We start from the raw sequence: 25,514 nt of genomic DNA, 5'->3' as shown, positions 1-25,514 counted from the left end.
GATTGAAGAGCCCATTATTCAATATTTGTTCCCCATATAGGTAGTTTTAGAAGGTGACCAAGTCACCCCTGAACCTTCTCTTTTTTAGGCTAAACAGATTGAGCTCCGAGAGTCTGTGATTGTGAGGTAGGTTTTCTGATCCTCTTGTGGCATCTCTCTGAACCCTCTTCAGTTTATCAACATCCCTCTTGAAATGTGAGCACCAGAACTGGACACACTATTCCAGCAGTGCTCACACCAGTGCCAAATACAGAGGTTAAATAACCTCCCTGCTCCTACTGGAGGTTGCCCTGTTTCTGCATCCCAGGATGGCGTTAGTTCTTTTGGCCACAGCGTTGCACTGGGAGCTTATGATCAGCTGATTATTCACCACATCCCCAAATCTTCCCGGGATATAGAGTCTCCATCCTGTAAGTATGGCCGATGTTCTCTGTTCCCAAAAGTATGTGTTTACATGGAGCCATATTAACACATGTATTGTTTGCTTGCATCCTTTTCCCAAGCAACCCATATGGCTGTGTATCAGTGACCTGTCCTTTTCAGTGTTCACCGCTCCCCCCAGTTCTGTGTCATCGGCAAACTTTATCAGTGATGATTTTATGAATTTTTGCAGGTCATTGATAAAAGGCGCCTCAGGGAGTTAAGGGCCAAACTCTCAGTGGCCTGGGCACCTAATTCCCCTAGGTGCCTTTGAAAATGTTCTGCTGGAGAGAGAGATCTGAGTGAGGCAGAGTTTGGATGGATGGTTTGGCATTTTCCCTTTGAAAGCCAACAAATCAGAGTATTACAGACCTAATTACAGACCTAAAAGACGCAATTCTCCAACAAAAAAACTTCAAAAATGGACTCCAACAAGAAACTGGAGAACTAGAATTAATTTGCAAACTGGACACCTTAAATTAGGCTTGAATAAGGACTGGGAGAGGATGGGTCATTACACAAAGTAAAAACTATTTCCCCGTGCTAATTTCCCCCTATCGTTACTCACAACTTCTTGTCAACTGTTTGAAATGGGCCATTCTGATTATCACTACAAAGGTTTTTTTTTTCTCCTGCTGATAATAGCCCACCTTAATTGATTAGTCTCGTTAGAGTTGATATGGCAACACACATTTTTTCATTTCCTCTGTGTATATATATCTTCCTACTGTATTTTCCACTGCATGCCTCCGATGAAGTGGGTTTTAGCCCACAAAAGCTTATGCCCAAATACATTTGTTAGTCTCTAAGGTGGCACAAGTACTCCTAGATCAGGGTATCTAGATCGATTCCTCTCGGCCAAGGGCCCGTGTCTCCAGCCTGGCCCAGTCCGGCTCTAACGGGACACTGCTCCGATGTGAGGGGAACCAACGGCAGAACCCCTCATGCAGCCGAGTTCACTGGGTCTGAGCACCATCCAGTCTCTAGTCCTGGCGGCCAGCGCTCTCCTGGGGTGCAGGCTCCCTGCGTGGTGCCCTCACTCTGGCTGTGTGACTCCGAGGTCCAAGTGCCTACTGGTGGTTGCCCATGCCCCCGTGGATTATGCATGTGCTTCTCAGAGCTCCACCCAAACCAGGGCCCTGGCTCACTGCTTCACCCCCTTCCGGGACACAGATTTTTTGCAAGGAAGCATCGTGCCCTTGTTCTGAACCTGGATTCCAACTATTGGGGAGCCCCCTGTTCTGTAACAGCAGCTCCTGCCAGGCCTGACAAACTCACTACACCTACCACCCTTCTCTTGTAGTAGTCCTTCACTGGTGGGGACATGCAAGGTCTCTAATAAAGGCTTATGTCCTATTGACCTTCATGAAGCAGGGCCAGCTGTGCATACGGATGATATTTAAGGACTGTGTCTATAGACTGGAAATATGTTAAAGTCTGTGACCAACCAAAGAGAAGAACACGTTTCTGCCAGACAAGGCTGTTTATTCACCTGTCCACCTTGGCTCCCATATAAATTAAGCATGGTAAACCACTGCGAGTAGGAAATGAAGTAACGGGTTTAATCTGCAGCGAGGGAGATTTAGGTGAGATATTAGGGAAAACTTTCTAACTCTAAGGTTAGTGAAGCTCTGGAATTGGTTTTCTGATCCTTCCAAGAGAGGTTTTGGAATCCTCATCATTGGAGGTGTTGAAGAACTGGTTGAACAAACACCTGTCAGGGCTGGTCCAGCATTACTTATTCTTACCTCAGCACAGGGGGCTGGACTTGATGCCTTCTCAAGGTCCCTTCCAGCCTGACATTTTTTGGCTTGGAGAAAAGGGAACTCAGATAAGAACACAAGAATGGCCATACTGGGTCAGACCAAAGGTCCATCTAGCCCAGTATCCTGTCTTCCGACAGAGTTGGTTCCCAGCAGCAGGGGAGGTGGGTGAGGAGATCATAGGCCCAGTCATGGTGATCCCACTTCTGCTAAGTTTATTCCAACAAACATGCAGATAAGGGTGGTCCAGTGGATATATATTGAAGAACAACTAGCCAAAGACTCAAAAAGTAACAACAAAATTTTTTTTAAGCACATCAGAAGCAGGAAGCCTGATAAACAATCAGTGGGGCACTGGACGATCGAGATGCTAAAGGCGCACTCAAGGAAGATAAAGCTATTGCCGAGAAACTAAATTAATTAATTCCTTGCATCAGTCTTCACTGCAGAGGATGTGAGGGAGATTCCCAAACCCGACCCATTCTTTTTAAGTGACAAATCTGAGGAACTGTCCCAGATTGAGGTGTAATTAGAGGAGGTTTTGGAACAAACCGATAAACTAAACAGTAATAAGTCACCAGGACAAGATGGTATTCTGAAGGAACTCAAATGTGAAATTGCAGAACTACTAACTGTAGTTTGTAACCTATCATTTTAATCAGCTTCTGTAGCAAATGACTGGAGGATAGCTAATGTGACATCAATTTTTAAAAACATAAGCCTTACTTCAGAATCAGACAAACTGATTGAAACTATAGTAAAGAACAGAATTATCAGACACATAGGTGAACATGATTTGTTGGGGAAGAGTCAATATGGCTTTTGTAAAGGGAAATCATGACTCATTAATCTATTAGAATTCTTTGAGGGGGTCAACAAACATGTAGACAAGGGGGATCCAGTGGACATAGTGTTCTTGGACTTTCAGAAAGCCTTTGACAAGGTACCTCACCAAAGGCTCTTAAGCAAAGTAAGCTGTCACAGAATGAGAGGGAAGGTCCTCTCATGGATCAATAACTAGTTGAAAGATTGGAAACAAAGAATAGGAAGAAATGATCAGTTTTCAGAGGTAAATAGTGGTGTCCACCAGGGATTTGCACTGGGACCAGGGCTGTTCAACATATTCATAAATGATCTGGGAAAAGGGGTAAACAGTGAGGTGGTAAAGTTTGCAGATGATACAAAATTACTCAAGGTAGGTAAGTCCAAAGCTGATGGGGACAAGTTACAAAGGGATCTCATAAAACTGGGTGACTGGGCACCAAAATAAATGCATGTGGGAAAACTTAATCCCAACTATACATACACAATGAGGGGGTCTAAATTAACTGCTACCACTCAAGAATGAAATCTTGGAGTCAGTGTGGATAGTTCTCTGAAAACATCCACTCAATGTGCAGCGGCAGGCAAAACTAACAATGTTGGGAATCATTAGGAAAGGGATAGATAAGACAGAAAATATCAAAATGCCGCTGTATAAATCCATGGTATGCCCACTGTGACGGGTTGGATCACAGAAAACCCCTTGGGAACTGCCAACTGATGGACTGAGACTACCCCTAAGCCCACTTTCCCTCCCAGCTTGGGACTCCAGAACCTTGCCAGTTTGAGCCAGACACGCGAGCCAGCTACAAACACAGCCCCAGGTCTGAACCATGTCCCCCAACAACTGCAGACTTAACTGAAAACGGCTTAAGAAGTGTTCCTGTCTCTAACACTCAGAGGCCCAGCTCCCAATGGGGTCCAAACCCCAAATAAATCCGTTTTACCCTGTATAAAGCTGATACAAGGTAAATTCATAAATTGTTCACCCTCTATAACACTGATAGCGAGATATGCACAGCTGTTTGTCCCCCCAGGTATTAATACATACACTGGGTTAATTAATAAGTAAAATGTGAATTTATTAAATAAAAAAGTAGGATTTAAGTGGTTCCAAGTAATAACAGACAGAACAAAGTAAATTACCAAACAAAATAAAATAAAACACACAAGTCTAAACCTAATACAGTAAGAAAGTGATTACAGATGAAATCTCACCCTCAGAGATGTTCCAGTAAGCTTCTTTTACAGACTAGCCTCCTTCTAGTCTGGGTCCAGCAATCACTCACACCCCCATGGTTACTGTCCTTTGTTCCAGTTTCTTTCAGGTGTCCTTTCGGGGTGGAGAGGCTATCTCTTGAGCCAGCTGAAGATCAAATGGAGGGGTCTCCCAGGGACTTAAGTAGACTTTTTCTTGTGGATGGAGACCCCCCTCCTCTCTCCTATCCAGAATTCAGCTCCAAGATGGAGTTTTGGAGTCACATGGGCAAGTCACATGTCCATGCATGACTGAGTTCCTTACCAGCCAGGCCACATTCCTGGGAAAGCCCAGATGTGGATTGGTGTCTCCAAGTTCATTGTTGCCTTAAGTGTTTCTTGACTGGGCACTTACTGAGAATAGTCTTTTCTCAGAAAGCTGACCAACTGCTTCACTGAGGCTATTTAAAATTAAACAAGTACATAGCCAATATTCATAACTTTGAATACAAAAATGATACATGCATACACATAGGATGAATATATTCAGTAGATCATAACCTTTACAGAGATATGTTACATGGCATATGTAGCATAAAACATATTCCAGTTATGTCATATGTACATTCATAAGCATATTCCCATAAAGCATTATGGGGTGCAACATCACACCCATATGTTGAATACTGCATGCAGTTCTGGTCACCCCATCTCAAGAGAGATCTATTAGAATTGGAAAAGGTACAGAGAAAGGCAACAAAAATGATTAAGATTATGGAGCAGTTTCCATATTACAAGAAATTAAAAAGACTGGGACTGTTCAGCTTGGTAAAGCAACAACTAAGGGGGGATATGATTGAGGTCTATAAAAGCATCACTGGTGTGGAGAAAATGAATAAGGCAGTGGTATTTACCCCTTCACATAACACAAGAACCAGGGGTAGGACAGGTCCATCAATGGCTATTAGCGAAGATGATCAGGGACAGAACCCCATGCTCTGGCTGCCCCTAAACCTCCGACAGAAGCTGGGATTGGGCAAAGGGATGAATCACTTGATAATTTCCCTGTTCTGTTCATTGCCTCTGAAGCACCTGTCATTGGCTGCTGTCAGAAGACAGGATAGTGGACTAGATGGACCTTTGGTCTGACCCAGTATGTCTGTTCTTACGTTCAGCTCCAATCGTGCAGACGCACAAACACGGAACGACTCCTGTTTCACTCCAGAAAGGAGATAAATGGTAAATTTCATCCAAAACTTTGGGCTCATCATGAAGTTCCTACACCAAAGTCAGATTCAGACCTTAGACTAGAACAGCCAGTCAGGCGCAGCATGAGCCGCTGAATACTCTCTACGTGGTGAAGTCTCTCATGGATTCTGCTTCTGTTCTGTCCTTTGCAGGTCTGAGAGCTCCTTCTCCAATCTCCTGAGGTTGGGGCAGAGCTCTCAGAGCCAGAGTGCAAGGCCAGAAGGGACTGGTGTGATCGGCTAGTCTGATGTCCCACATAGCACAGGCCGGAGAACTTCCCAGAAATAACTCCATTGGAGCTAATGCCAGCCAGTGTTTCCCTTTCCCTTTCTGCCCTACCTGGAGCTGCCCAGCCGAGCACTGATAAATGCTCCGTCCCCGGGGCACAGAGCCGGATCCATCCCTGATGCCGGCAGCAGACGTGCGAGGATTCTGGTGAGCTGGAGCCTTGGGATGAGATTTCCAAAGGGATTTGGATGCCTGATTCCCCTTGGGAAAGGGGCGTGTGCAGTGTACAGGAATCGGGTGGTAGCCCTTTAAATGGCTGGCGAGCCCTTTAGTGGTGCTCACCGCATCCTGTTCTGGAGAAGCTGCAGAACCCAGCAAGAGCAGCCGTGTGCATGTGTGTGTGTCTGTGCATGTGCATGTGTGTGCGTGTGCATGTGTGGGTGTATATGCACATGTGTGTGTGAGCCCCGACCTGGTGTGTTGCTGTGTAGTTAGTTAAGACTGTTGTTTGGGACCCAGCTGGCCCCATGTGCATTCTCCATGTCGTTACTGTGTAACGAGCTGTCATAACTATAAAGGGAAGGGCAACAGCCCTCCTGTGTACAATACTATAAAATCCCTCCTGGCCAGAGACTCCAAAATCCTTTTACCTGTAAAGGGTTAAGAAGCTCAAGTAACCTGACTGACACCTGACCCAAAGGACCAATAAGGGGACAAGATACTTCCAAATCTTGGGGGGGAGGTTTTTTGTTTGTGCTCTTTGTTTTTGGTAAGGGTTCGCTCTTGGGACTGAGAGGGACCAGACATCAATCCATGCTCTCCAAATCTTTCTGAACAAGTCTCTCATATTTTAAACTTGTAAGTAAACAGACAGGCAAGGCGTGTTAGTTTTATCTTTGTTTTCTCAACTTGTAAATGTACCTTTTACTAGGGTGTTTACCTCTGTTTGCTGTAACTTTGAACCTAAGGCTAGAGGGGAGTCCTCTGTGCTCTTTAAGTGTGATTACTCTGTAAAGTTATTTCCCATCCTGATTTTACAGAGATGATTTTTACCTTTTTCTTTAATTAAAAGCCTTCCTTTTAAGAACCTGATTGATTTTTCCTTGTTTTTAGATCCAAGGGGGTTGGATCTTAATCCACCAGGAGTTGGTGGGAGAAAGGAGGGGGATGGTTAATTTCTCCTTGTTTTAAGATCCAAGTGGTTTGGATCTGTATTCACCAGGGAATTGGTGAAGATTCTCTCAAGGCTACCCAGGGAAGGGAATTAGCACATTGGGAGTGGTGGCAGCGGACCAGATCTAAGCTGGTAGTTAAGCTTAGAAGTTTTCATGCAGGCCCCCACATCTGTACCCTAAAGTTCAGAGTGGGGAAGTAGCCTTGACACGAGCAAATGACCGAACGGCATCCAAATCCCCTAGGCAGCTTCAGGAACCTCTGCCTGGGGACCTAGTCCCCATGGAGTGGTTTGAGCCTTCAGGGAGGGGCGTTGAGCAGCTGGGGAAGCAGAGGTGAGAAGGCCAAGGTGAGGTAATATGGGATGAACAAGGAGCGCAGCTGTTTGGTCTCATCCCAGAGACAGAGTCCTTCCAACTGGGACGGTGCGATACTCCGAGCCCTTTTCAGAATCCATTTGCCAGTCCTGTGCTGGAGAGGCCCTGAGAGAGGGAGAGAGAAAGGCAGAGATGGGGGGCGGGGGTGGAGAATGGGACAGACAGAAGGACGGGAGAGGAAAGAGCCCAGAGGAGAGGAAGGTTTAGAAAACCTGACCCGCGAGGAAAGGTTACAAAAACTGGGTAAGTTTCGTCTTGAGAAGGGAAGACTGAGGGGGGCCTTGGGAACAGACTGCAAAGCTGTGACGGGCCGTTATACAGAGGCCGGAGATCAATGGTTCTCCGTGGCCACAGAAGGTGTGTGGGGTCGGGGGCAGTTCTGCTAAGGGCATCTGGAAGGGGTTATAGAGGCACAGAAATGTGGGGCTGGAAGGGAACTTGAGAGGTCATCAAGTCCAGCCCCCTGCGCTGAGGCAGAGACCAAGTAAATCTAGACCTAGATCAGCCCTGGCAGGTTTTCAAAAATCTCCAGTGATGGGGACTCCACAACCTCCTTTGGGAGCCTATTTCAGAGCTTCACTCCCCTGGGAGTTAGAAAGTTTTCCCTAATATCTAACCTGAATCTCCCTGGCTGCAGCTTACGCCCTTTACTGCTTGTCCTGACTTCAGTTGACATGGAGACCAATGAGTCAGATGTAAGGGCATCTCCAGCCCATCTGTTCTCCGAGCAGCTGGAGAACACGTGCCAGGCCAGCTGTGCTCTGGCTCATTGTTCACCCAGCTCTGGGCAGAGAAATCCTTGTTTCTGACCCCACTGTCACGGTTTTCATCAGGGAAATAAAATCAGACCTTTTTTTTAATGAAATTTGTAGGGAGAAAGTTTCAAAGATAGGGGTTGTTTTCCTGCCAGCTCCAGCACCAACATGGGGCATCACCGGGCAGTGCATCAGCTTGCATTCCAGGGCGTCTCTATAACCCACTCAGGAAGGGTGTGTTACACCAAAGGTCAGGGGGCATGTGTGTGCCCCTGCCCCAGCTAGCGAGCCTGACTCTTCAGCTCAAACTGGAGAGAGCTCCTTTTACCTGTGGAGATCCCTGGGGTGATGGCTAAGGTGGAACCCATCCCCGTCTTCATAGCAGGAGGAGAACAAGGTATTTTCCTGCCTTGGATTCTGCATCGCAGTGTGTGTGTGGGTGGGGGATGGGAGGGGAAAGGAACAGCCCCATTTCTCTCTTCCCTGCATTCCCAACTTGTCCATTTCGCCCAGGGATCAGCTAAGCTGCTGGTAGCCTGAACACACATTGCATCCACCACCAGACTGAGCCGGAAGGGACATCTGAGCCTGTTTTAGTCTTCTCCTTAGCACCCTTGAGAGTCCCAGTCTCTATTTTATTGACATGGAGGCATTGGGAATTTGGGATTATGGAAATCACAGAAATGTGCGGCTGAACGGGACTTTGAGAGGTCATCGACCCCTGCACTGGTCAAGTGAACCTGGACGACCCCTAACATGTTTGTCAGCCTGTTCTTAAAAACCTCCAGTGATAGGGATTCCACAATCTCCCTGTGTTCGCATGACGGAGACGAAAGTGAGTTTCTAGAGCAGCCGGAAATGGAGGGTTTCCCCGCAGATAACCTTGACTTTTTGTTGTAAAACCTGAAAATTGATCCCATTTTCAGCCAAAAAAAGAAATAATCCTCAGCTCAAAACACAAGCACACATGGCTGAAAACAACCAAAAACCAAAAACGATTCAGTTTTGGGCCATATTTTCAGTTTTGGGTTTGCAGTTTCCCCACAAAAAATGGAAGATTTTCTAGGGAAGCCGACAGTTGCTATGAAATTTTTGTTTTGACAAACCCAATTTTACATCAAAAAATAGTTCAGGAATTATTTTTTTTTACCAGCCTACTGTATTCTTATGGGAATAACAGGTCCTCATGGAACTTCTCATGTAAGAAATCGCTACTCCATGTACATATGTGTAACTTCCCTTTGTAGGAGTCATCAGGAGAGCTACAAACAGGGGAGGGATTTGCAAACAATCTAGGGGATTTGGGGGCCCATTTCTTATGAACAGTAATTATTCCAGTCCCATCAACACACACACACACACACACACACACACACACACACACACACACAGAGAGAGAGAGCAGGGTTTATCCCCTCCAGCAGGGGGGGCGCAGGGACACACAAACACACACAGAGCAGGGCTCGTCCACTCCAGCAAGGGGCAGCAGTGACACACACACACACACCCACTCACAGAGCAGGGTTTGTCCTCCTCCAGCAGGGGGCAGCAGGGACACACACACACACACACACACACACACACACACACACACACAGCCGGGCTTGTCCACTCCAGCATGGGGCAGCAGGGACACACACATACACACACACAGAGCAGGGCTCGTCCACTCCAGCAGGGGGCAGCAGGGGGGACACACCCTTTGGGGTTCCCATCACTGCACATAAACGCCGGCGTAACCTGTATAATCTCCCCAGTGCAGTTCCCAGGGCTGGTCTCTAGGAGGCGACCCGCAGATTGGGACATGGAGGCATCACTTTGCCAGAGCCTGCGAGATGTTGCAGCAGTCACAGAAACACAGCAAGGCGGACAAGGGGGCGCTAACACCCGCTGGTGCCGGCAGAAGGGTCCGTGCCCCATGTGGTCCAGCACAAAAAAATCATCACAAAGGTCAAGGATGGACAAACTGTGAGCTGTTTGGAGACCAGCACATGTAAATATCCTGCTTCTAAAAAATAGCCATTTCCTGGCTCAGCTGTGAGGGTGGTGGCCCTTAACATTCAGCACCCCCCTTGCAATAGCAGACAAATAAGGGCCAAATAAACATCTGGTGTAAAGAGACAGCCATATCCACTGGGGAGCTGACCCATTGATATTAATGGAGCAGCACTGATTGACACCAGCTAGGATCTGGCCCTTATTGTCTGTTATGAACACTTGTCTGCCTTATAAATCAGCTCTAAATCTCTGTTGGTATGTGGATAATCTGTCTTGTTCCTTCAATGTCACGTCTCATTTATTGTAACCTTAAGGCTGTTCAGTGACTGGCATTAGATCTAATCCGACAACAGAGGGACCGTGGCCCCACAAGTACGGGAACAATAATGTTCTGTGTTTGTTTCCCTTTTACATGATTATCGCCCTCTACTTATGGGATGGATTGCATGGCAGGCAGGGTCGGCTCTAACTTTTTTGCTGCCCCAAGCAGCAAAAAAAAGCGCTGCTCCGCTGAGCCCCCCCCCCCCCCCGCCGAGCGCCGCCGGAACCCCCCCCCAAGCGCCGCGCCCCGCGCCGCCCCCCCCACCGAGCGCCGCGCTGCCGGAGCCTGCCCGCCCCCACCGAGCGCTGCCGGAGCCCGCCCCCCCCCGCCATGCGCCGCGCCGCTGGAGAACCCCCCGCCGAGCGCCGCGCCGCTGGAGCGCCCCCCCCCCCCGCGGAATGCTGTGCCGCACCACGCTGCTCCCCGCCACCCCAAGATTGGCCGCCCCTTACCAGGTACCGCCCCAAGCATGTGCTTGGTTGCCTGGTGCCTGGAGCCGGCTCTGATGGCAGGGGAAGGAGAACAAATATCGAAGGTATAAACTATTGGAAGAGCACTGAAGAGTTAGGGCCCCGGGGTTCTGTTCCTGGCTGGGTGATCTAGGATCAGTCGCGTCCCCTGTCTCTGCCTCAGTTTCCCCCTCTGTAAAATAGTTATGATGATGCTTCCTTTATAAAGCTTTTTGTGATCCACTGAGGTGAATTGCTAGAGAAGAGCTGGGGATTGTTATTCTATTAATGTGACTAGCTTTGAAATGGTAAAAGTAACTGCTTGAAAGGAAGAATCTTAAGCAATACTCTGGGTCAACAGGCTGTAATAGGGGGCTTAGGAGGCTGCAGGGATTGGAAGGGGGCTGGCTGGTGATTGCAGGGGGCTGGGCTATAGGGGAAAGCAGGAGAAGGGAGCTGGCAGGCACTGAGATGGTGGGGGGGATTTGGGGCACAGCAGAGGACAGAGACAAAGAACTGGGGAGACTGAGAGTCCCCTGGACTGTGTGGGGATGGGGCTGAGGGAGTCTGGATCTCAGCTCTAGGCTCCCCAATCTATTTGAAAAACAAGGGGTTGCCCCAGTCACCCCAGGAGCAATGATGCTGGCAGCGAGGCAGGCTGGGAAGTAGCCCCTGCTCCATAGGATTGGCAGTGAACTGGTCCCTGATGGAGCACTCGGAGGAGGTGATTGGCTAGCTCAGCGGCTGACCCACTGGCCTGACATACCATTGAAAGCTGGAAGCTCACTAGAACCTTGTGATTTTTAACAGTGGGGAGAGAGCCAGCTAATTCTTCTGCCCACCACCTCCCCAAACACACCTGGCTGGGCTTCATGGGCAGCAAGTGATTTATTGCAAGAAACAGCAAGAGAATCCAGCCCAGTAACAGCACCCAGGGCTTAGCCTGAGACACACTTCTCCCAACATCAACCCCACCACTGCATGGGTAATGGATGGGACAGGGGGGCTGTACTGTATAATGGGCACTAGAGGCAGCAGAGGGTTGGGGTAAGGAAGTGGCAGCTATACTGTATAATGGATACTAGGGGCAGCAGAGGGAGGGGTCGGGGAAGGAGCAGCTGTACTGTATAATGGGCACTAGGGGGCAGCAGAGGGTGGGGGTGGGGAAGTGGCGGCTATACTGTATAATGGGCACTAGGGGCAGCAGAGGGTGGGGGTGGGGTGACTACTCTAAGCAGCTGCAGAAGGATCAATGGGGATTACAATAAATCGTGGGGCACTAGACATCCAGGAGGCTGTTTTTTTCCACACTGCGGACTCAGTGGAAGCTGCATTAGCTGAGTACTTGGCATGGTAGGTCAGTCTGATGTCTGGGTCCTCACCATGGACTCGGATGCCTTGCTTGAGCCCCCCCAGTTCCTGGATCTCATGTCAGGTGCCTTGCGCGGGGGGTGGGTCCAGGAGGGGGCAGGGACGGAGCTGGGGAACCCCCAGCCATGGAAGTGTCCGTGGAGAGCGAAAGCAGCAGGACGCCCTGGCTCCCACCCCGGGCCTGGCTGCCCGGCTCTAGAGGGTCCTGTCATAGTGCACAGGCAGGCCCCCGACGCACGCCACGCGGATCCGGCGGGTGCTGCTGTGCCCCCGGTAGTTGCAGGGCGGGCGGGTCGACCCCCCAGCCAGCCGGCAGGTGGTGATGCGGTAGCGGTTGTTGCTGTCGTGCAGGTTGCGGCCGGCCCGCCGGCCTGCCCGGCCACAGACGTCTTGGAGCTGGCTGGCGGGGGCATGGACGAAGGTGTTGGTGTGTTTGCAGGGGCTGGCCATGCCTCGGCGCTGCATCATCATGTTGCAGTAGGACCGGTCATTCCGGGCCCTGGTCTTGGGGTTGTCGACGTGCTGCCTCAGGAACTGTGGGTAGCTGGCTCCTTGGCCGAGCTGGGCCAGCCAGCCAGCCAGCAGCACCAGAGCCAGCAGCAGCATGGGGTGTGGTCCCTTCGGAGCCATCACTGCCCCTGGCCCGGCGTCTACCTGCAGTGGGAAGGAGAGGGACATAGGAAGGTGGGACTGGAAGGGACAGCCGGGGTCTCTATCACAGGCCACCCACTGTACCAATCCTCGTCGTAAGGGTATCAAGCGCCATCTCCAAACTGGTTAGGTCATTTGCCCCCCTTGCTGTTCCCATACCTCCCTCCTCTGCTGCTTAGAACCTGTCTCATTTCCAGCCCAATGGGACTTCAATGCCAGTTTCTACCCATTTGTTCTTGTGCCAGCACTCTCAGAAGATCGACCCTCTGTTCCCCTGAGCATCCTAGCAGCCCTGCGCCTGCTCCAGTCTGAAGTCATCTCTCTTGAACAAGGGTGACCAGAATTGCTCGCGGGATTCCAGAGGAGGTCTCACCAGTGTCGTGTACAATGGCATTAATACTTCCCTACCTCTTCTAGAAATGCCTCGCCAGATATGTCCTGGGATCACTTTTGCCTTGCTCGCAGCTGCATCACACTGGTGGCTCATAGTCCTGTTGTGATCAACCCCTGCACCCGGGTCTTTCTCCTCCTCTCTCGTTTCCAACTGATGAGCCCCCAGCTTATGGCAGAAATTCTTGTTAGTCCCTACGTGCATGACCGTGCACTCTGTACCATTGAACTTCATCCCCTATCTGTCACTCCATTCCTCCAGGTCATCCAGGTCTTCCCGTAGGATATTCCAGTCTCCTCTTCAGTGACTTTGTGTCATCAGCCAATTTCAGTAGCACACCCCTGCTTTTTGTACCAATGAAAATATTCACTAAGATTGGTCCCAAGGCCAATCCTTGAGGAGCGCCTCCAACCTAATCATTCCCCTTTCAGCACAGCCCTTGTCATCTCCTCTGCAGCCTGTTCCTTACCCACCCTAGAGTTTTGTACCAAGCCCCAACTTTGCTAGTTTAGTTATTAATTTCCCAGGTGACACTATGTCAAATTTACTGACGTCCAGACAGATTGGATCTGCCACTTTTTCCCCTGATCTAGTGAATCAGTTTTCTTCTCAAAGAAAGACATCAGGTTAGTCTGGCCCGAGCTACATTTGGTAAACCCATGTTGTGTTACATCCCCTTTTCCTTTGACTGCTGTGTCTTTAATGATTGTTTCCTTCAAAACTTGTTCTAAAGCCTTCCATACTCCTGAGGTCAGAATAATGGGCTGGGAGCTGCCTGGATCACTTTTCTCCCTTTCTTAAATATGGGTGGCACATTTACTGATCTCCAGTCATACAGCATCACCCCAGATTTGGTAGATTCTGGGCCGGCTTTAGGACCTGCGGGGCCCGATTCTGCGGTCCAGGTCTTTGGCGGTGGGGGGTCCGCTCCGCATCTTCTGCGGCACTGAAGGACCCCTCCACCGCCGAAATGCCGCTGAAGACCCCGGAGCGGCCCCCCCCCCCCCCCCGCTGCCAAAATGCCGCTGGAGCGGACCGCCGCTGGGTGAGCCTATTACCCGTGGGGCTCGATTCCGGGGAATCATCAGGGGAATCAGCCTAAAGCCGGCCCTGGGTAAATTTATTAAAAATCCTTGCTACTGGACTTGCAATCTGATGTGCCAGTGTTCTGGGATGGAGATAACCCAGTCCCCGCAACCTGAGTGTCTTAAACGCTATGGGTTTTGCTTCCTCAGGAGATACACTCATACACTCATTCCCATCAGCCATCCTGGCTGCATCCCCATCATCATGCTTACTGAAAACTGAGGCAAAGTATTCCTTTGGTTTGGGGCCATCCCTGGATTGTTCCTAACCTTGACATCCTCATCTTCATCTGCCCTCCCTGCAAAGCAGTCCCACGTCTTCTCTTCTCATTCTCTTTTTATGGACGTGGCTCAAGAACCGGCTACTAGCTGTTTTCATTGGGAGCGTAACTCATCTGGTCTTTTGGCAATTCTCTCTATCCCTGCACTTTCTGAACTCCAAGAGGAGTTTTCTTTACCGATCAATCCCTTCTTCCATTCCTTGCTGACTCTCTTCTTACTCCCAATATCCTTTTTGAGCTGGCTAGTCATCCAGTTAGGGCTGGAGCTTTTCCCTACAAGTTTGTTCCCCTTGCTTAGGATGCAAATTACAGATACTTTTTGCACCTTTGAGATTCCAACTCTCCTCCACAATGAAGTCCCTGAGCTCTTCAGTCCAGCTGACTTCACTCACTAGCTCCCTGCATCTAGCAAAGTCTGCTCCTTTGCAATAGAAGCCCATAGCTGCCTATCTTTTATGATTATCCCTTCACTTAATTTAAATGGAACCAACTTGTGCTCACTTGACATAAGGTTATTTCCAGCTCTTCTATGATAGCCTCGTTACTTACCAAAACCAAGTCTAACACAGCATCTCCTCTGCTTGGTTCCGTGGCTAGTTGATGAAGAAATTGGTCATCGATCCTGTCCAGGAATATTAATCAATAACCATTATCAGTAGCAAATGTTCTGCGATCTATATCCCACAAGTTCAAGTCTCCCAGAATGACACTGTTCTCTGTAGTATTTCTCTCTCTATTAATATTACAGATCTATCACTCCTTATCCAAATCCAACCTGGGGTCTATACCAGCCCCCAACATCCCCCCAGTAAAGCCTCTGTTACAATCCTTCTCCAAAGTGATTTTGACCCAAGCAGATTTTGTTTTGCTATTGCTTCTTATTGGTCTACCACATCACCGGTGTAAAATGGTACCTACCCCTTTACCTTTATTTCCCTCTCTCCTGACCTCACATCCCCTTATATACCAGCATTCCAGCTATTCCACCGTGGTTCTGTTACCCCTAGAATATCCGGTCTCACCTCCTGCACCACTTGGTCCAGTGCTTCCCCCCAGGCCCCTCCCCTTCACATACAAATATTGCGTCTGTTTCTCTCTGCCCTCGCCCGGTGTTCTAGCTGGATTGGGCACTGTCCTTCGGTTGCCTATGTTCCTGCCCTCTAGGGTTCTTTAATAGTGCCTCGTCTGCCTGATTTTCCTCTCCCTGTGTAATAAAACCGGGAGACACATGTCTCTATTTCCTAGTTTAGAACTTACTATCAATCAAGGCGAGAGCAGGTGGAGACAATGTGAGCTGGGAACCTGCTTCCACCATTCATGGTACCAAAGCTGCTCCAGTTCCCATCACCCCTCACACACCCCTGTGCTCCTCTTTGGCCCCATCCCCATCCCCAGTCCACCCCACATGGCTCCATCCCCGTCTCCCTGTCGCTCTGACCTTCTCACCAACTCTGCTCTCCCGGTGCCTTTGCCTCCAGCTGGAGAGATGGACCCAGCCACCGACGGCGTGGAGAGTCCCCTGAATCTACTGCTTCTCCAAACTCCATTATATGGTCCCCAGCAGGGCAGGGCAGAGTGGGGTGGAGGGGGGGCAGCTGACCGGGCAGCACCTGTGTCTACATGGCAGCAAGGAGCAATCAGGAGGGGCAGGAGGGGTGTTAAACAATCCCTCGCCTTCACTGACTGGTCTCATTGTCCTGGCCCAGGAGCCGGAACGGGCTGCAAGGTCTCCAAGGTCTTGTGACCTGCCCCGAACACTTGGGTTCTCTCTGCGCAGCTTGGCAGCTCCAGGTGGGACTGGAGCCAGCTCGATCCATGTTGCCTGGCCTGGGACCAGAGGCTCAGGGGCTATGGGCAGCAAGACTGGATGAATTACATGGAGCAGGGAAGGCCTGGCTGGCTCAAAGGGGCCTTTGATGGGGAACATGAAAGTGACGGGGCCTGGGCATTTATGGGGGCAGAGAGGGCTAGGCTGTTGGCTGAGCACCTGATAGGCATGGGGGCAACTGGGCACTTGAAACCCAGCTCCTGAGGATGGGCCATCCAGCCTCCCCCAGACAGGGAACGTTCACATCGGGGCTAATGTTAGTCCAGCTGCAGTCAACCTTGAAAGAGAGACCATTGCCTAGCAGTGAGGGGAGTTAAATGCTGGGACAGCGTCCCCGGGGACACACCAGCTGGGGGAGTCTTTACCACATGAGATGATGTCTTTTGAACAGATCTGGCTGCTGGGAGAAATTCGCCAGGGATCAGGCTGGGTAGTTGTGGGGTCCCTTCTGGCTTTTAAATCTAAGCACCTCAATCTCTCTGTTCAGCCCCTTCTGTCATGGCCGTGGGGAGAACAGCACCTCTGCATTGCCTGCAACATCCTCATAACACTCACACCGCTGCTGTAGGAGCGCGACTATCATCCAATCTCAGGCTTCAGGGCTTCAGCTTGCAAGGGTCAGGAAGGCTTGGTGTATTCTGGGGATTTGTGTGTGTGTGTTGTGGGGGGCATCTTCTTCTGAAGCATCAGGGATCGGCCACAGCTGGAGAAGGGACGTTGGTTGGGGTGGTTTAGAGACTCCTGGCTGGCTGGTTGGTCTTGGTCACATTCACAGGGTCCGACCGATGGCCAGCTTTGGGTTAGGGAAGGAATCTTCCCCCCTGGGGGGATGACATCTGGGCATGTCTCAGTTAATCAATTCCCTGCCGTGAGGGGTCCCCTTGGTCTCTGCCTGGTTCACAACACTTCAGTCTCCCAAGAACTGTAATGTTTTGCTCTCATTAAAGTCTTTAGCTTCAATGCAGGGGTACCTGGCTAACGTTTAACAGCCTGTGCTATACGGGAGGTCAGGCAAGGTGATCGAATGGGCAATCCTGGATTTAAACCCTGCAGAACTGTGAATCTCTGCCGGTCTGCCTCCCCATGTGGGCAATCTTATTCCCGAACGCGTCTGCCATTTTCTGGCTTCTCAGGCCCCATCTGGGCTTGGACGAGCACAGAGGTGGAAGCGCACAGGGGCTTGAAGCAAAACAGCATGATACCGGGTGCAAGCTACCAACGTGGGCTTTAGTTAGCCTTGAGAAAATGCAATTTTTATTTGTCTGTAATGTTGACAGAAAGTCTGGCGGCTGTAGTTGTAAGGGGGACGGCAGGAGCTAAGGGGGGTGCTTGCAACCCCTCCCAGCTTGCAGTACCGGGTTTACAATGGTGCCAAGGGGTCTGTGGCAGCGGGCCCACACTCAAAAGGGGCCCCAGTGCCTGGACCGTGGCCCCACCCTCCTGCTCCACCCCAAGGCCCCGCTTCCGCTCAGTTTCTTCCTCTGAGACCACACCCACTGCTTGCTCCTCTCTGCACTGGGGGCAGCAGCAGAGCAGGGGTTGGGGGGACTGACCGTGCTGTGCAATGGGCCCAGGCTATATTGCTCTGTCGTAGTGCACAGGGAGCCCCCACACACAGGCGGTGCGGATGCGTTGGGTGCTGGTGCCCTGTGACGGGGCAGCCCCGCCCCGCACTAGCCCCAGCGACGTCAGACCAGTAGCTCTGACAGAGGAAGTCCCGCCCCGATCCTACTGGGCATGCTCAAGATGCTCACTGAGTATAAAAGGCGGGAACTCAGCTCAGTCGGGGCTGGCGGTCGCAGGGGAAGGACCTAACTGGGAAGCTCATGCAGAGGACCAGCCGACGCTCTTGAAGCTGCTTATATGGACTTTGGCCATTCGGCTGTGCTGCCCTGCAACCAGGGGCGCTTATATGGACTTTGGCCATTAGGCCGCGCTGCCCTGCAACCATGGGTGCTTATATGGACTCTGGCCACTAGGCTGTGCTGCCCTGTGACAAGGGTTGATCCTATGGACTCTGGCTACTAGGCCATGCTGCCCTGTAAGGAGGGGTGTGAACCCTCACATGCCCCCGTTGTAGTTGCAGGATGGTCTCTGTGATCTCCCCTGCAGCCGGCAGGTGGTGAGGGTGAAGGAGGCATTACTGTCTCGCAGGTTTCTCACTTGCCGGGGTCCCTCCCTCCAGAGCCGCAGATGGTGGTGATGCTGGTGGGGCTGGCATGGACGAAGGTGTTGGTGAACTTGCAGACGGGCAAGGTCATGCCCCAGCACTACATTATCTGGTTGCAGTAGGTCCTGGCCTCCGGGGCTGCAGTCCTTGGGTAATTGATGTGCTGCCTCAGGAACTTGTAGCGCATCTTCCTGCCCCCCCCCGGCCAGAGCCAACCACGTGGCCAGCAAGACTAGCAGCAGTGTTGGGTGGGGTCCCCTCTGGGCCATGATACCTCTGCTGCTGGCTCGCCCTGCAGTGGGGTGGAAATGGAGGGATGGACAAGGGGGAGGGGACCTGTTTGCACCATGGGACCTGCACCCACTCATCCCCTCCAGGCCCTCCACCCCCCAGGGAGCTGATTGCAGGCTAAGGCTGCCAGGCAGGCAGTTGCTTCATGCCAGACTCCAAAACCTCATTTGCAAAGCGTTAAAGTTACCTGGAATTGCCTCAGCCTCTGGCAGAACGTCGAATGCTCCTGAAACCACAAATTAAAGAATTAAGTGGAGCACATCAGCTCCACCCACAACCATCACTCAAAGAGGGCAGAGTTAAGGTTACAGGGCTGGGCTGCATTTACTAGGTTCCAGAGGTCTTTCTTTCTTTCCCCATACATATCTATCTAGCTAGCTAGCTAGCTGCCTAGCTGAAGACACCCCTCCCAGCAACCTGGATGTGTGATATTGCCTTTCTCCATGGATTAAGGCAGTTCTCTCTTTTTGCCACGTGGATTCTGTTTGGTTAGTGGCCAGTGGAGGATGAGAGAAGAGGGATTCCCACATTAGACCAGCTTGAGGGTCCAGCTAGCTCAATATATATGATATATGCATCCAAAGAAGTGGGCTGTAGCCCACGAAAGCTTATGCTCTAATAAATTTGTTAGTCTCTAAGGTGCCACAAGTACTCCTATTCTTTTTGCAGCTAGCTCAGTATCTCCTCCCAACCTGTGGCCAGTACCATCTACTTCAGAGGAAGACCTCTGCCCTCTCCTGTCTTTTCTCCCCTACCTCTCATAGACTTTACGGCCAGAAGGGACCATCATGATCACCTAGTGTGACCTCCTGCACATTGCAGGCCACAAACCTCACCCACATACCCCTGTGATAGATCCCAAACTTCTGACTGAGTTACTGATGTCCTCAAATCATGGTTTAAAAACTTCAGGTTCAAGAGAATCCCCCCCCCCCCTTTTAATTTGCACTAGTTTAAACCCTCAAGTGACCCATGACCCATCCCCCCTGCGGTTCTGACCTTGTCACAGACTCTCTGACCTTCCCAGCTCCTGGCGCCTTTGCCCGAGCCTGAGAAATGGACCCATTCGCCTGTGGAGCTGAGATTTCCCTGAGCCTGCAGCCACTCCAGGTTCTGTTATACAGCCCCAGCCAGGTGGGTTTGGAGGAGCAGCACCTCTGGCTACCTGGTGGCCTGGATCCCAAGGCATACGGGAGCAGCAGGAGGAACCAGCTGGGTGTCAAACAATCCCATTCTTCCTGGCTTGGTCTCGCTGCCCTGACCCAGTTGTAACCTCTCCAAGGTCCATGTGTGGAGATGGTCGTGGTCACAATGGACTCCCGGCTCCTCTGATCAACCCAAGACACCTGGGTTCGTTCCATCCAGCCTGGCAGTGCCAGGTGTGATTGGAGCCAGCTCAGGCCTTGCTACGCAAGGAGGAATGATTTGAGTATAAAAATAAATATTTATGTTAAACAGGGAATTAATTAAGTTATCGGGCAGCTCTCAAGCCACTTCCTTAACACATTCAGAAAGCCAGGAGAGACCTCTCCAAAGATTGTTGAGAAAACTATATACATTTACAGCTTGTCCAAGCATCATTTAAGTTTTAAATGTCTTAAAAAAAAAAGACTGAAATACTTCTAAATGGAAAAGAGGAGTATTCAGATACACTGGAAATTGAGTTTCAACTCCTGTCAGCCCCTGGTAGAAATAGCACGGTAGCTCAGGTGATAAAATGAATACAAGACAGAGTTACAACTTTCACTTGAAAGAAGTTCTGAAAATTTCCTGCTACAGAGACAAAAGTCATATAGTCATCAAATTGGAGATGTACTGTTGCTAATACATTAGCAGGTTTAATAGATTCATAGATTCCCATGCCAGAAGGGATCATTCTGATCATCTAGTCTGTGACGGGGTGTGCATACTCCGCACTAGGCAGGGGAGGATTGATCCCACACTGTGGGTGGATGAAGTCCCACCCCTCTGACCATGCTGGTCATGCTCCAACTGCTGTGCTAGTATAAAGGAGAGCAGCCCAGCTCAGTCTGGGCAGACTGCCAAGGAGGAAGGATGCTTGGTAGAGGCTTCAGCCCAGGAGCCATTACAGCCCTTATGTGCGGGAGCCAGAGATCCTAAGAACTAGACCGGAGACCTGTTGCCTACAGATGAGTGGTGGGGTGTCGGAATTCCAGGGAGTAACCTGCGCTGAGGAGCCCTGAGACCCTGATGCCATACAGACTACAGCTATAGGAAACATAGCAGGAGGTAGCCCAGGGAAGTGGAGTGAGTAGTATCTCCTACCCATGGAAAGTCAGCGTCTTGCAGTTGAATTCCCCATTGACCCAGTGGTGGACCACTCTGCCACTATTAGGGCCCTGGGTCATGACCTGGTGGAGCCTGGGGGGCCTGGGTCCCCCTACCCCAACTGCCACACCCACTTTGATGGAAGCCCCCTGGATCTGGCCACTAGGCCACACAACCCTGCCCACAAGGGCCGCTGTATTGACTCCAGCCACTAGGACATGCTGCCCTGCACTCGAGGGCCGCTGTATTGACTCCAGCCACTAGGCCACGCTGCCCTGCATTCAAGGGCCACTGTATTGTCTCTGGCCACTGGGTCGCACTGTTGTGAGGCCCAGGATAATCTGGTAGACTGTTACCACGGTGTCACCACACCCACGATACACCCCACAGGGGGACAGGGTGTGCCTACACAGTCTGACCTCTTGTAGAACATAGGCCAGAGAACTTCCCCAAATAATTCATAGAGCAGATCTTATACATAAAACGTCCAGGCTTGATTTAATAATTGTCAGTGATGGAGAATCCACCACGTCCCTTGGTGAATTGTTCCAATGATTAAATACACCCCCTTTTCCCCTGCATCACCATCTCAGAGCTGCCCATGGAACCCCTGGGGATTCACGGGTCTGTAGGGAAACACCCAAAGTTTGGCACTTGGACCCCCATCCCTGAAGAGAGTGGAACCGAAATCCACACTCCCAGCTGCTGCAAAGTCTCTTTGAATTCCCGCTCCTCAGCCCCTCCCCCTCAATAGCAACACCAGCCCAGACACTGGCAGAGTTCTCCACTGGCTCAACCTCCTTGGCTCACAGTCCAGTTTTTTATCCCAGGTGGAAGGATCTGGGTGCAGCAGGGTGTGGGAGTATGTCCAGGACAGTGGGAGAGAGCTGAGCCGGGAGTCCCAGCTCCCTGGGTAAATGCGTCCCCCAAGGGCTTGCTCTCTGCTGATTCCTGCTGGTCTTGGCACAGACAATATTTCCCCACACACCAGGAGATGATAGCAAACAGCTGGCCCTGTAGCTTGGAGACTAGATTGCTAAACAAAGGGTTGTGGGTTGAAATCTCACCGCAGAATTTCCCCAAGGCATTTCACACTGTGTGCTCTTGTTACACTTCCTGACTTTCCCCAGGGCACACACAGCTCCCCACAAACACAGACCACAACCCTTTCTAGCAAAGCGCTTTATTGGAGGAAGCAGCAAGAGACTGCAACTCAGGAAAAGAGATTCCAGGATTCAGCTCGATACATCTCTCTGATTATTTATTAATTGTACCGGGTTAGTGCCTAGGAGACCCAGTCACTCACCATGGAGCAGGTGCTGAACAAAGACAGAACAAAAAAGATGCGCCCATTTGACTGATAGTACCACTTAGAGACCTCAACTGAAACGGAGCCGTGTTTGTGTTCTAGTTACTGTACAGTCACAAGATGAGAGCCAATCCGTGCCACAAGGAGCTTCCATGCTAAAGAGACTTGATGGACAACGTATGGGGAAATTGAGGCATGGAAACTTCAAGTGATTTGTGCAGGGTCACAGAAGTGGGTCAGAGGAAGAATAAAAAATAGGACTCAGGTAGCCTGAGTGCCAGGCCTGTCCTTGATCCACTGTACCAGCAGCACGTAAAGGATGGGAAGGGGCGGCTGTACTGTATAATGGGCACTAGGGGCAGCAGAGGGTGGTGGTGGGGAAGGAGCGGCTATACTGTATAATGGGCACTAAGGGCAGCAGAGGGCAGGGGTGGGGAAGGGGAGGCTATACTGTATAATGGACACTAGGGGCAGCAGAGGGTGAGGGTGGGGAAGAGGCGGCTATACTGAGAGTGGGCAGTGGGGCAGCAGAGGGTGGGGGGTGGGGTAGGGATCTAAGGGATTTAGGCTGCTGAACTCCCAATTATGCCAGTGAGGGACCAGATCCCGTTGGCTCCTAATTTCTTTAAACTCGGATGAAATCGCCAACCTCACTGCCCCTCACCCTGCTAGCCTCCTTGCCCCTAGATCTGTGTTTTATAGTGCACAGGCAGCCCTCCCACGCATGCCACCCGGATCCGCTGGGTGCTGGTTCTCCCGCGGTAGTTACAGGGGGGTCTCTGAGCGCCCCCTGCCAGCCGGCAGGTGGTGAGCTCAAAGGGCACATTGCTGTCGTAGTAATTCTCAGTGCTGGGGGTGCCCCCCGAGCGGCAGACGCTGTCCACCTCCGCAGGCCCCACGTGGATGAAGGTGTTGGTGGGTTTGCAGGCATCAGCTGTCAGGTTTCTCCGCGGCATCAGGAGGTTGCAGTAGCGCCGGGCATCTGGGGCGCTGGTCTTCGGGAAGTCCACGTGCTGCCGGTGGAATTTCTCGTGGCGCGTCTCCCTCCGGCCCAGAGCCAGACAGGCAGGCAGCAAAACCACCAGCAGCAGCAGCAGCAACGCTGGGCGGGGTCCCTTCAGGGCCATGGCTATCTGGGGGGAAAGCACGGGCAGAGGTGGAGATCTAGTGGGTGAGAGCAGGGTGGGCTGAGAGCCAGGACTCCTGGGTTCTCTCCTCAGCTCTGTGAGGAGAGTGGGGGCTGGTGGGTTAGATTGGGGGGGATTCATGGGTTGTATGCCTGACTTGGGGAGGGGAGGGAGGAGGGGTCTACAGGTTAGAGCAAGGGGAGCCGGGAGCCAGGACTCCTGGGTTTTCTCCTTAGCTCAGGGAAGGGAGTGAGATCTAGTCAGATTGTAGGGCAAGGCAGGGAGTCAGAGCCCTGGATGTAGGGCGACTGCTCTCTTTCACCCCTAGTTTCCTCAGGTGTAAAATGGAGCTAAACCTATTGACCCGGCTGGGGATCTGCCCCCACCGGTTTTAAACTTCAACTCATGCAGCTGTTTCTTCTCCACACAGTGAATATTACGTGACGGGCCTTTTGGATCCGTGTTTCACTCTTTAGACCTGCTCTGTGTTACTATATTTAGTGCATTCCCTACAGATCATCTACAATACGCTGCTCCCTGAGCCTTCTTGCCTAAATACACCGGTCATCTCAGGCCCCGATCTTCAACTCACCTCCGTCCTGGTGCCTCGGTTTCCCTCGGAGTATGGATCCAGCTGCCTGCAAAGTGTCTGAGGTGCCGTACTTTCTGGGCGGGTGTTATATACCGAGCTCGGCTGGAGAGAAAGACACAGCAGGGGCGGCTGCACTCAGAGAAGTATCCTACTGGCCAGCGTTGCACAATCCGTGACCCTGGGAAACACTGAGGCACCAGTCCAGGGGGAAGCTGAATAAACAACGCTGCTAATGAGGGTCAAATTCTTCTCTCTGTTACGCTGGAATCTGGCTTTGGTGCCGCATGAGCGTCTCCTACTGCAGCCACCTCTGGGGTGGAGCCCGGAAAATGGGCAATAGCTGCCCAGGTCAGGGCTGGAGGTGAAGGGATCCTCTTGGCAACATGGCAGGAATTTGGGGAGGGGTAATGTACTGCCCTGAGCTGGGAGCTAGCCAGGACACCAGGGTTCATCTTTTGGTGTACAAGATTTAGGTTGAACTTTGCCTAGTGGATTTGGGAACCCAGATCTCATTCATTTTCATGGGAATTGGGGCTCCGAATCCCTGTAGCAGCTTTGGAAATAGCCTGAATCGCAGTTCCTCAGTTTCTCCACTGGCCAAATCCCGTGTCTAGGAGACACTCAGCTTGAATGGCTGCAAGCAGAGATGAAGGCATACCAAAAATGCAGCACAGCACCCCCTGACACCTCCCTGGGGTCAGCGCCGATTGTATGGGGAGAGCGCCCCCTACTGAGTCACTCGCACCATATCGTCCAATATTTGGGCATCCCATCCCGACACCAACCCAGCCCACACCTGGCCTGTCGTAAAAACCAACCCAGCAGAGGAGAGATCGTCAGCCTGCTCTGAACCCCTGGGAAAAGCTTGCAGGGAAGAAATGTTTGGAAACGTTGCTATTTGCGAGGCCTCTGGCAACATGGGCTTGTCCCCCGGCCAAGTGAGGCTCCACGGGGAAATCAGTGTCCTGAGAAAGCGGAGATAATTAATTCCAAACTTCCCAGAGCTGGGACCCTCTTTCTGCAGAGAATCCTGGGAAACGGGCTTTGCATGTCTCCAAGAAACACAGTCCAGCCGCCAGTGGGGCAATCAATGGTGGGGGCATAGCAGGTCTCTGGGTCTGGCGGGGCTGGTCGGTGTGGGGGCGTGGGTCCCATGTGGGAGGTGAAGGGATCTGGGCTGGGGCCGGCCCAGCGGAACAGAACAGCTGTACCGAGAGAATGGAGGGGGACAACGGGTCTCCAGCAGCTGAGCCCTCGCTGGCCACATGGCAGAGCTGTGCCCAACTGGGGCTTTGTCTGGTTGCTTATAACAGGGCTACATGTTCCCCTGAGTCCCCGAGCTAGTCGCGGGCAAAGGATTGGCGAAGGGGGGAATCA

The 25,514-nt window shown here is 51.4% G+C and overlaps 3 protein-coding genes across 5 annotated transcripts in view; 1 reads left to right on the top strand and 2 right to left on the bottom strand.

The window, feature by feature from the left end:
- Positions 1–25,514, top strand: part of LOC135975277 (uncharacterized) — a 259,450-nt gene that overhangs the window by 89,209 nt on the left and 144,727 nt on the right. The window lies entirely within an intron of this gene.
- Positions 11,615–19,061, bottom strand: LOC101944703 (ribonuclease-like). Its single transcript, XM_042854890.2, has 3 exons — positions 19,008–19,061; positions 15,081–15,153; positions 11,615–12,777 (listed from the first exon to the last, which is right to left on the bottom strand). The coding sequence occupies exon 3, from the start codon at positions 12,751–12,753 to the stop codon at positions 12,319–12,321; it is 435 nt and encodes a 144-aa protein (XP_042710824.1). The 5' UTR covers positions 12,754–12,777; positions 15,081–15,153; positions 19,008–19,061; the 3' UTR covers positions 11,615–12,318.
- Positions 22,277–24,322, bottom strand: LOC101944974 (ribonuclease-like). Of its 2 annotated transcripts, none has more exons than XM_005311781.5 (2): positions 24,138–24,322; positions 22,277–23,551 (listed from the first exon to the last, which is right to left on the bottom strand). In XM_005311781.5, the coding sequence occupies exon 2, from the start codon at positions 23,543–23,545 to the stop codon at positions 23,102–23,104; it is 444 nt and encodes a 147-aa protein (XP_005311838.1). In that variant the 5' UTR covers positions 23,546–23,551; positions 24,138–24,322; the 3' UTR covers positions 22,277–23,101. The 2 variants fall into 2 exon arrangements, with proteins under 2 accessions (XP_005311838.1, XP_008174052.1); XM_008175830.4 differs by having other exon boundaries at positions 22,277–23,547; positions 24,138–24,285.

This window comes from Chrysemys picta, chromosome 13 (assembly GCF_011386835.1).
Source record: "Chrysemys picta bellii isolate R12L10 chromosome 13, ASM1138683v2, whole genome shotgun sequence".
Taxonomy (NCBI): domain Eukaryota; kingdom Metazoa; phylum Chordata; order Testudines; family Emydidae; genus Chrysemys; species Chrysemys picta.
The sequence above is the reverse complement of the archived record's forward strand: the minus strand, read 5'-3'. Positions and strand labels throughout refer to the sequence as shown.